Source organism: Athene cunicularia (genome assembly GCF_003259725.1).
Source record: "Athene cunicularia isolate RWA chromosome 11 unlocalized genomic scaffold, athCun1 chr11_part1, whole genome shotgun sequence".
In the NCBI taxonomy this organism is placed as follows: domain Eukaryota; kingdom Metazoa; phylum Chordata; class Aves; order Strigiformes; family Strigidae; genus Athene; species Athene cunicularia.
Genome location: NW_020799113.1, coordinates 4,398,486 through 4,409,602, shown reverse-complemented (window position 1 = coordinate 4,409,602; position 11,117 = coordinate 4,398,486). Strand labels below are relative to the sequence as shown.

The 11,117-nt window shown below is 39.7% G+C and overlaps 1 protein-coding gene across 1 annotated transcript in view; it reads left to right on the top strand.

Moving 5' to 3' along the window:
- Positions 1-2,177: 2,177 nt before the first annotated feature.
- The window catches only part of VAT1L (vesicle amine transport 1 like), a 56,831-nt gene continuing 47,891 nt past the window's right edge, over positions 2,178-11,117 (top strand). The window contains exons 1-2 of the mRNA XM_026856519.1: positions 2,178-2,304; positions 6,235-6,450. Coding sequence (XP_026712320.1) covers positions 2,197-2,304; positions 6,235-6,450 — 324 coding nt within the window. The 5' untranslated portion in view covers positions 2,178-2,196. The remainder of the gene's footprint in view (positions 2,305-6,234; positions 6,451-11,117) is intronic.

Here is an 11,117-nt window from a genome sequence, read left to right as displayed (position 1 = left end):
TCTCTGTTCCAGCTAGTAATTTAAATGATGAAAACATGGGATTTGGGTATTACATACCTTATGTAGTGTTTTTTCTCTCGTTATTACACCTGTTCTAGTATCAAGTCTTGTATGTTCATTGTAATAGAGATGAACTCTATTTGTTTAATATTGCTGCCTTTTATTGAGGATAGAGACAGATGGAAGAGAAATGGAACTAGAACAGAACTGAATTGCTAGTATTATGTTGTTAGATGCAAAACTGAATATATGCCCTTTCAAAAATTGTCTGAGAAGTTACTCCATAAGAATGAATGTTTCTAGAAGTAATGCATTTGTAATCATATGTCACTATCAAATAGCTATAGTCTTTGCCATATCCATCTCTCAGCTTGTTACCTACTTGGAATGACATCATTGTGCGTGTTCCTACATGGGTTTCCACATCATATTGTGCCTCCAGCTGCCCTTTCTTGCAGGACTGTAGAGAAGGTTAACTCTGTAAAATGCTTATGGTGTGGAAGGATGTATTCCAAAGATCATCACAGACATTAACTTACACAGACAGTGGTTGTCACCATGTATGTTGTGGAGTTTTTGGTGTTCTGATGGTTTTGAATTTTTTTTTTTTTTTATTTCCCCCAAAATGATGAATGTCTTGCAGGCATTTTATTATTTGGAATTTCTTTTGTTATCAGCATTACAGTGGCAATGTAAGAGGTGGTCTTAGCCACTGGAAAAGAAGTGCCATTTCCAAAATAATTTCAAAGCTCCCAACTTAATGGTGCTAAACCCCTCCTAACCTTCCATATGGTTAATGTTAGGAGCTTTGTGTATGAACACGTTGGGCTTCTTTTTGGTTTAGTGGGGTTTTTTTGTTTTTAATTTTTCTCCTGAGTTTAAGCTAGACTGCCGAAGTTGTGTTTTTAAAAAATAAACTAAAAGTTGTGGGTTCAGATTGCTCTTAAGCCCTCCACCCCAGTTACAAATATTTACATTTGGTAGAATGCCCCATTCCTCCCCCTGCCCCCCTGCTGCCAGTGACCTACATCCCATGAATGCTGTCTTCATGCTTATACTGTGTGTCTGCTCTGTCTTTTTGTTTGTTGGGTCTGTTCAATCTGTTTGTGTCTTGATTAGTATCTGACTAAAGCTACATCTTATAAATACTTGGGCACATCAGTAATTTTATGTATCCAAGCAGTTGCTGGTATCATATGCATGAGTAGGACTGGCTGTGTGCATAGCTTCCTAGCGCCGGGGGAGTTAGTATGCAGCAGTTTTGGCTAACAGTAAATACAGGGCTGTGTTTTGGAACAATGGATTAATGCTGAAGCGTATTTTAGCTAGTTAAGAGTTTTAGAAGTTTAACTATGTATGGCATTTGTGCCAGTAACCAATATATGCACATGGCAGATACACGGTACCTGTTTCGTTCGTTCCTTTTGTGGCTGCCTAGAAAACCACAGAATTTTGCTTAATAAAATAGGATAGCATATGAAAGACAAAGCAAAGATGCTTCACGATTTTTGTAACACTGAGACACGGGGAAGACCTGTACTTTTTCCGAGTGGCACCGCTAAGGGCTCCAGAGACCTGCATAACCTTTGCGAAACTGCACAGAAGTGATCCAAGAGGGACAATTTTAAAACAACAACCTATCTGATACTTAATAAGTTCATGTCATAGTTTGGACTTCTGCCTGGGATGAACTTAATATTAATTCCTGGAGTCACATCAGAGATTAGGACAGTTACATCAGGTTGCTCTTGGCCCAAAACGTCTATAATGTGTGAGTTTTGGGGTTTTCTTCTTAAATGGAACTGGGTTTACTTGCCAGCTAGTAATGCATTCATAGAAATCATAAAGTTTCACTGTATTGAGTTTTTAAATGCCCTTTGGGAATTTCTATGAGTGACATCTAAACAGTCTTGTAAGCTTTAGGGCTGCTGATTGATGTGGTTGCCTTGCATGTGTACTCTTCTGCCCGAGGCTGTACAGCACAGTGTAGAGTCTTGTCTGTTCCACTCACACAGAATGTGAATGTCTGCTGGGTCCCTCTTACGCTGTGGAGCCCAGTTTTTTAATGCTGCCTTCAAGTTTTCTGGCTTTCCCAGCACTCAGGTCAAGTTTTCCTCTTCTGCTTTGATCTACAGTAATAGTTTTGATTTTATTTCTTTCCCGTGTTTTTACAGTGGTTTGAACTTTATTGATTTGATGGTGCGACAGGGGAATATCGACAACCCTCCAAAGACGCCACTTGTTCCTGGGTTTGAATGCTCTGGAATTGTAGAAGCTCTTGGAGATAACGTGAAAGGATTTGAGGTAATGTTTTCTTTATTTACAGAGCAAGACTAAATAATCACCAGGTCACTGAGTATGTTGTTCCTAATCCCTTCTGTTCTGCCAGCAACTAACCTTCACCACCCTGTTGAGATTTGAAAGGGCAATTTTTTCTTGCTGCTTCCCAAGCATGAGAATGACCTCTTGAATTAGTTTCTAAAGCCACCACTGTCATCTCCTTCAGATCTTTCCTAAAAAGTCACTTGTGCCATGTGGATATCCTCATGGCTAAATAAGAACTGTAAAGCATGACTGATAAGCTTTAAGAAAGTAAGAGAAATTGAGTTAAGTGTCTTTTCTTGGCCATGTTTGCTGTCATCATTCCTCTGTTCCTCAAAGCCCTTGCACTGCTGATTCTAGTTCCAAATTCTGATCTTGAGTTAACGAGACCCCCATCTACAGTAATCATTGCTGCTTCCAACCATGTGCTAAAATTGGGATTCTGATTCTGGGTATGTGACTTACTCTGATCACTCAGGAAAAGGATCTGTTTCAACTAACAGAATAGTGGTAAATGACAAATAGTTAATGTATATAATAAAGCTTTCATAACCGGTTGGCATTATGTACACTTTGGTATCTCTTATTACATATAAACATGTCTCGCTTCCTATTCCATTATTGATGTTAAACATCTACATTCCCTTCAGTCTTGCATTTTATTTCCTAAGTAGATAGAAAAATTTTGAAATAAAAACTGAGTTAATGCACGTCAATCCTGTCAGTTATTTGCTGAGTCAGTCATGTCATCAAGTAATTGCATTTTCTGAATTCTTATTGTATCTTGATCTTAAGAAGGCAATTACCTAAAATATTTTTATATGAAGGTAACACTTTACAGTTTTTCTAGAAGAGCAAAAATTTCTTAGTTGAGTGAAGATAATGGCCAATTTAGTTTCTAGTAGGATCTCTGTGATGTGCTCTTCTTAGGACATTTCTCTACCTTCCCCTTCCTGCCTCATCTCTGCCTTGAAACGAGTCATAATCTTCCAGTGTTTTTTGTGACAAACAGTAACTGAACACTAACTACACTTTGAAGAACTCTACTGCTTCTGTTGTTCTGCTCTAGTATCTGTGTTTTACAGTTATGCTCCATATCGAAGAATATTCTATGAAAGGAGTGGAGAAAGTGTCTGCTCTAGATCAGCATTCACAGTTTAAAAATTCTTGCTATTTTTGAAGGGTATCATGAGCATATGGTGCTTGTTTGAATAACACTGCACCTGACTGAATATACTGGTATACTCTGTTAAAGTTACATCTGTGTTCTATAGAACGTGTTTGTGCTCTGCTGTACTCCCTGAAATTGAAACAAGCCATGGTATTTTAATTTTTGCATGTAATCTGCATAGCCATAGGTGTTTGAGTGATCTATTAGGGTTGAGAGTATCTGCTGTGCACAGGTATGAACCCATCAACAGGAGAGAGTGCCATGAGGGAGATGCAGGAATGTTCTGCCAGCTTCTGTATGGGTTTCTTACACAGAATAGGAGCATGCCAGATGCTTATTGTCTCCTTGACATATGGCATCACCACCAGCCATAGCGATGGCAGGAATGGCAAAGATTGCACCCTACATCTTCTGACCTTCTTTTCCCTTTGTAGAGCTCTTCAGGTCACATTAAAGTCATGGGCTTTTCCTGTTCTGAGAAAATGTGTCTTACTGGCCCTTGGCTTGTACTACCTGAGATGCTACACCTGAGATTCTGCCAGCAATTTATTGTCTTTGTTTGCTGTGATTGCATTATTGTGTGACAAATAACAGCATTGAATGGCAGGCCCTTTTGACAGCTATGTGTAAGAACATATTTTACAATGAAAGCCTTTTTTTATGAAATAATGGTGTAATGTCTATCCCTTCTCCCGTTGAAATAAAAATCTGATCTCTACTGAGCCCCAGTGTATCAGGCCTGATCTCTTGCTACTTGTGGGGATGATTCTCTGGAGCTAAAGCCTGATTTGACCTGATGAGTATGCTCTGTATAGTAGTAAAATATGATATTCATTATTACTAAGAAATCCCTTGGGAATCACCAAGAGGGACTTCTCTGCATTTTTTTGGGTAATCATTTATGCTTGTTTGTAAGGATATAGGACATATTAGTATCTTAACTAATTAACCCTAATAGCCTTTAGATTTGAGACACTTCTCTAAAAGCAGAAGGGAACCACAGAGTGGTTACCAGTGAGGCATTGTTAATTTGAATGTTTTTTTTCAAAAGGAGGAGGCATTTTGTTGAAACTGGAATGACAGGTTTTAAGAGATAAACCCTTCAGAACTGTCAGCAGCACCTTAGCGTTTAGCAAACCCACAATATCCCAAAGCCAAAGTGATGACAAGTACTTGGGAGACCAAAATGTGCTTGTGCTATAAATGTTTGCCTGAAGGTAAAAGTGTTGTTCTTCACTCCATTGCTGTGGAATATAGTTGAAATAGTCCAACAACAGCCTGTAGTATTTCTAAAGCATTAGTAAGCATTAATAGAATGTAAGATAATGAATATCAGGCAGATAAGCAAAGGTATTTGAGGGACAGTGACTGTTAGTTAAAACATAAAGTCCTGAAGTTTATTGTTATTCCTGCCTTATTACTTATCCTGTGCCTCCACTGAAGAGCTCCTTTCATAGTTAAGGATGTTGGTTTTGTTGGTGTATTATAGAAAGGCAAAGAGGCCTAAGACAAGGTGAAAGATGCACAGGGGCTGCTGGTGAGAAGCCATTGTTGAGAGTTTGTAAGAGTCATGCCTGTGAAGGTTTTAATACACGTTGGCCAAACATTTGCTCACCGTGGCTCTCCCTAGTAGCCCCAGCAGACCTATTTCTACTTTTACATGAGTGTTACTTTCCAAGTCTGGTTGTAGCCCTGCAGGAGCCTCAGAGCTCCACTTGCCTTGTTATTATTCTTGTACATCTGTGGGGACTCACTATCTCAAGTTTAAAAACCTGAAGCTGCAATGAAGGCCACAATACAAACGTATAAATTTGATGTGCCTGAACCTCTGGAAGGTCCCTAGGAGGAGCCAACTATATGTAATATTAACATAAATCTTTAGTTCTCCATACCAAAATACCCTTTCACCACTATATATTTTCCAAATAAATTGAGTAGAGAAATGTTGGCATTCAAAGAGAATGTTTCATCGCTCCTTTAAATCCTGTCAAATTTGCTTTGTAGGCTTAGTAGTGCTTCAGAATCCAGAGGTATATTTTCGATGTTTAAGGTGGCTGAAGTTGCAGGATCAAATCCTTCTCTGACACGTGGCCGTAGAAATGACAGTCATGGAAATGTATTGGTAGAATCAGTTATTAAGATAATAAAAACAGAGTGGATACAGATGGTGTTATCCTCTAAATGAGTGGTTTCTGAACCCTTTCACATGCTCTGTCTGCCAGAATAGAATGCTTCCCCTTCTCAATCCACAGAGAGCAAAAGTAGCTCTACATTAGTGTGAAGACTGAGAAAGCAAAGTGAAAATTATCTTGGGTGTAATTTTGTTTATTTCATGCATCTCATCAATATCATTATAATATTTTTTCCCTTTTTTTTATTTTTTTCTGTAAGCAAATTCCCTAGTGGTTATTGAGAATGCTGTTTTCATTGTTTATAGCCCCATTTGTTATTTAGGAGCTCTGCTAGCAAAAGATGATTTGTAATAGTAACAATGGAGGACTGCTACATCAGAGAAGCAGTGTAGCAAAAAACAGCAGGTGGCTTTAACTTTGTTTGGACATTTTTGTTAAATTCAACTTGTAAAATAAATTAAAAATGGTAAAAGCCCAAAGCTGAGCAGCTTAACTGCTATTTTGCCAAACATGTGAATCTTCAGTCAGTGAGTTGCAGGTCTTACAAGTTGCTCTCTACAGTCTCAATTGCAGCTATATCCTCAACGTTGTTTTCTTCCTTGTTTGTAGATTGGAGACAGAGTCATGGCTTTCGTAAACTACAGTGCATGGGCTGAAGTAGTATGTACCCCAGTAGAATTCGTCTACAAGATCCCAGATGACATGAGTTTTTCTGAAGCTGCTGCATTTCCCATGAACTTTGTAACTGCCTACATGATGCTTTTTGAAGTTGCTAACCTGAGAGAAGGCATGTCTGTGTTGGTTCACTCGGCAGGAGGTGGGGTGGTAAGTTGGAACTTCTCTTACTTTCCTGTCACCAAGTAACTGAAGCAGTCTCATGCATCTTGTTTTCTGAAATGAGCCAGACCCTGCCGTGTGATTTGGTATCAGACTTCCCTATGTGAGGGATTGCGGTGGGAGGAACTGCATCTGTTTTCCCATGAAAATGCTGATGTGAATGCTTGGCAGGAGCTTCTGGTGAAATAAAAATGTTCTGACAATAAACTCTGCCCAAAAACCTCTCCAAAACCCCCTAACTGGTTGTCAGAGATCAAGGAGCTAGTGTTGTCCCAAGCACTGCATTCCTGAGCTTACACACCTTGTACTTCTATGTAGGTGAAGGTTGTAATGAAAGGAATAAATAAATCAACTCCCTGCACAAGGTATTTGTAGGTAACTGTAATCCTCCTTGCAGTAAATAATCCCTCTTGGAATACTCCTGCAAATACTGTGTGCGAATGTGTGTGATGCTTTCTCTGTGAAAGACTTTTTTTTTTTTTTTTTCCCCCTTTGTTGTAGAGGGATTGAAAGCACTGAAAAGCATTATCATACCAACCCTGGGGAAAATACACAAATGCTGAATTTGAGTTAGTGGTGGCTGGTGCATGTCATAGTTTGGACCATTAGCAAGGAGGCATTGTGTTACATGGGCAAAGCAACAGTAGGATGTATTTGGTGGAATACCAGGCCGCACAATGAAGTAAAAAGTCAGCATTTTGTGTTTGTTACCAGTTTCTTGAACTATGTTTTAGGAAAATCTCTCTCCCTTGGCAAATATTTAAGCTTGTGCAAAATATTAAGATACTAACCAGAGTTTGTTTACATTTGAAATTATGCAGTCCTCTTCCATAAAACAGATTTTAGGACTTGAGAACTTCAGCAGATCTCAGCCTTGAGAATTGGAATACCTCTTCTGTTTTGCTGTTATGGCTTATTTATGCTAAATTAATATTTGATTGTCTGCTGAGGTCTGGTGGGCAGCCCCAAACACCATATCCCTAATTCTATGCCCTTAGACCTTTCAGGTTCTCATATAAAAGAAGGCTGTAATCAAAGGAATAAATTCATGAGTTCTCTGTACAAAGTATTTTTAGCTAATGATAATCCTACTTGCAGTAAATGGTCCTCTTGGAATAGTTCTGTAAATGAATGGAATTTATAATCGTATTATGCTTTGGCACAGTACAACCTAGAGTGTTATGGCTGATTTTATTGTTCTTTAATATTAAATGTTTTCCTGTGGAATTTAGGACTGTTAAAGCAACATGAGGCCACACATTTGGGGACTGTATATTGTACACGAATCGAAGGCTCAGCTTTAGCTGTCAGGCCATTTGCCCAGCTGACACTATACAGACCCAGGCAGAGTGTACAGAGTTAGCAAAACACCCAAACGCAATCCTTGCATGTATCTAGAGAAAATGAACTCTTTCTCCATATTAAGATAGTGTCCTTGGTAAGTTTCTTTCTTTCTTTCTCTCCTTTCTAACATCACTTGCTTCTGTTATTTCTTCTTTCTCTTCCTGAAGCACTGTTAATTCTCTATGAAATTTCACGTATTCTTCACTAGTGCCCAAACTCTGTACTGTTCCTGTGAGGAGCTGCTGGTTTCCTCTCTTCTGTCATAGATGCTCAATGAGCAACTGACAGGTCCTCTGCTGTGGCTGCTTATGAATCTTCTCTGAGAGAAGCTAAAGGAAGGATGAGTCCTGGCTGGCTGCTTGGGACAACAAGGAGAAACCAGATCCATCACCTGCTAAGTAGTTAAATAACACAGAGTTTCCAAGGGAAAGACCAGAGACACAGGAAGAGCAGCCAACTTGGGCAATAACTGGTAAAGGTCTGTGTATGAATCCAGGGGAGCCTGTAAATGAGAGGGAGACAGGGCTGGCTGGCCCTACAAGGGAGTGCCTCATGCAGCTTGTTGGCCCTTCTAAGGGAGGATCATGTAGAGCTAGAATTGGAAAGGAAAGACACTTCCCATTGCTTGATAGGTCTTACAGGTAAAATTTCTGTGCCTCACCAGATTGATTCTATCCTCCCCTTTCTGCTAACTAGACATAAAGATTTCAGAGGGATCTGTGTTACTCTTTAAACCACTCTAATAATCTGTCAGTTAAGCCTTTGAAAATTTCAACAGTCTTGATCAAACAAATCATTCTCACAAAGTTCTCAATAAAACAGAAAACTGGCACTGAAATCACTACAGGAAGAGGTATTTTTATTTTTGCGCTGTTGCTTTAGTGGATAGAAGGTCCGTTCCCACTTTCAGCAAGTGGGAAACCTGTCCAGTTTGTTTCTAAATGTCATAGAAATTCCAGAACACTTTAATGAGACAATAGGCTCCCTGTGGGACTAGGAGTTTATAATTGTTCCTTTCTCATTATGCAAGATCATTATTTTAGCTGCTTCAGGCAGTTTATGAAAAAGCACTTGTTGCTTCAGAAATATTTGTGAGGTCCTTTGTTCTGGCTCCGCAGTCCCCTTTAGGAGGATCCTGCAACTTTTTCAATAAATTGAGTCAGCAGAAATTCTCTAGGACCTTTACTTATATATTGCCTTGGTTTATTTATGTGGTCCTATTTTTGTTTATGGATATTTTTGGTAGTGAGGTAACTATAGCAGTTGTCTTTCCATCTGTGACTGTGATATGATTAGTATGTGACAGTATCCTTTAATGTCTCACAGGATGCTTTGATAAAGTCAGTTTACTTATTTCCAGAAATTCCAGGGGACATCAGAAGATGATGTAGAGAAAAAGGAAATGTGCCAGGATAACTTACGTTGAAGAAAGCCTCACATACCTGTCTGTTACAGAGACTTGAATGCTGTTCCATATACCGAGTGTGTACCCTCCCTGCCACCCACTGAGCTTAAAAGTCAGGGCATCATACGATCTTCCCTGTTCATGGTAGGAAATGTTGCTAGTTGTAGGGATGCACCTTGTTTGTGAACCAGGAGGAGAGAGGGGGACACTCACAAACTCTGCTTCTGACACTGTTGGTACACGGTAGCCTTCCATCTGAAGAGGACCTGCTGCAGTGCTTAGAAAGGGGTTTTGAAAGGAGAGATTGTATTTGCTTTTGTTTCCTAGGGCTGGCTGTTGATTTTGGTTGTTTGGAAAGGGGGCTGCTTTGGAGGTGGTTTGGTTTTCTTATCTTCTTTCCCCCTTGAGACAGGGGAGTTTGAGAGACTGAGTCTCAACTCTCAACCTGGACAGTGAAGCAGGCTGGAGAAATTTTAGAGGCCTTCTAGGAAAGCATGGTACAGGCTCACAGTTACATTGCATGATTCAGTCAGACTTGACAATAAATTAATACCTTACAAAACATTCTGTTATCATTGCTTGAGCTGCTACTGACCAAGTTCTAACAAGGACAACAGTTGCTGTACGCCCCTTTTAGGCCTCTGCTTAGCAGGATGCTTAGCACTCCTGCTTAAACCATTGTATTGAGTGGCAGGGCAGTTTGATAATTTACAAAAAATATAACTGTGTAATACAAAGAGAGTTTAAATGCTTAAAGCTATGAAAATGTTTAAGCATTCCTCTGAACTGGTTGCTAAAATAAGGAGAAAATCAGCTAACACTGAACTTCAAAAAACTTCGTATTATCCATACGTAGAAATTAATGCTTAGAAATATGAATTTGCAAGACCATATGACTTACTGTAGGATATATATTGGCCTATTTTAACTGTAAAATGCTGTAATTAATGTTTGAAATGGCTGTAAGACAATGACAGAGTAGCTCCCTTCACAAATATACTCCCACATCTTTTTTTCAAGTGAAGCAAAGTGGCAACTGAAGAAAATACACTGAGAAAACTGAGCAGTAGCATGCACCCTGCTGGGACTGATCTGCTGTATGAAGCAATTAGTTCTTTAAAGTGAAAGTTATTTAAGTCAGTGCATTAGGTACAAGTCATAGCACAGGCTTGTATGAGATTATAAAGTTGCTCTTAAAATTCTTCATGTAAACTTGTAAACTGTATCCTGGATTAGTTGAATTAGTATAAATACAGGACTGTTATAGAAAAGAAAAAAACACAACAAAACCCCCCAATAAAAAAACACAGAAAAACACCCAAACACCACCCCCCCACCTGCACCTAGCAGGTAGGAGCACATTAAATAACACTCCTGTGTTTGAGTCAGTCCTTCCTAAATGTTAATAATCAGAATTTACTCTGCTCTTGATGGTCCTGGCCAGCATACTATACAATGGCATTAGTATTTCCCACTCTGCTGCAATCTTTACCCGGTACCTCCTGGGACTGCACCTGCTATTTTCATAGTAGCAATTCATAGCTGTTCTGCATTTGATGAAGTGCTTTCCTCTTATTTCATCTCCAGCAGACAAGGAAGGGGATAAATCAGCACACACAGAGCTCTGGGTAACCAGGTCTAGGCTGCATTAAGTACCCAGGCTGTCTCAGTTAAAGCCAGACACGGTATCTGAACGCTGAGCTGCCCCGGACCGCGGAATGGCTCTAAAGCAGCGGCTGCGCTCCCTCGGCAGTGCAGGAGAGTCCCAGTGCCGTGCCAGAGTCTATTTCCAGACACTGCCTCAGAGCATAATCTGTTAATCAAACACAGAGGCCTGGCGAGTCATACACAAAAAGCAATTTCCCTGACCAAAGCAGGCTGCAGTCTCTGAAGGCCTCTGCAGCCC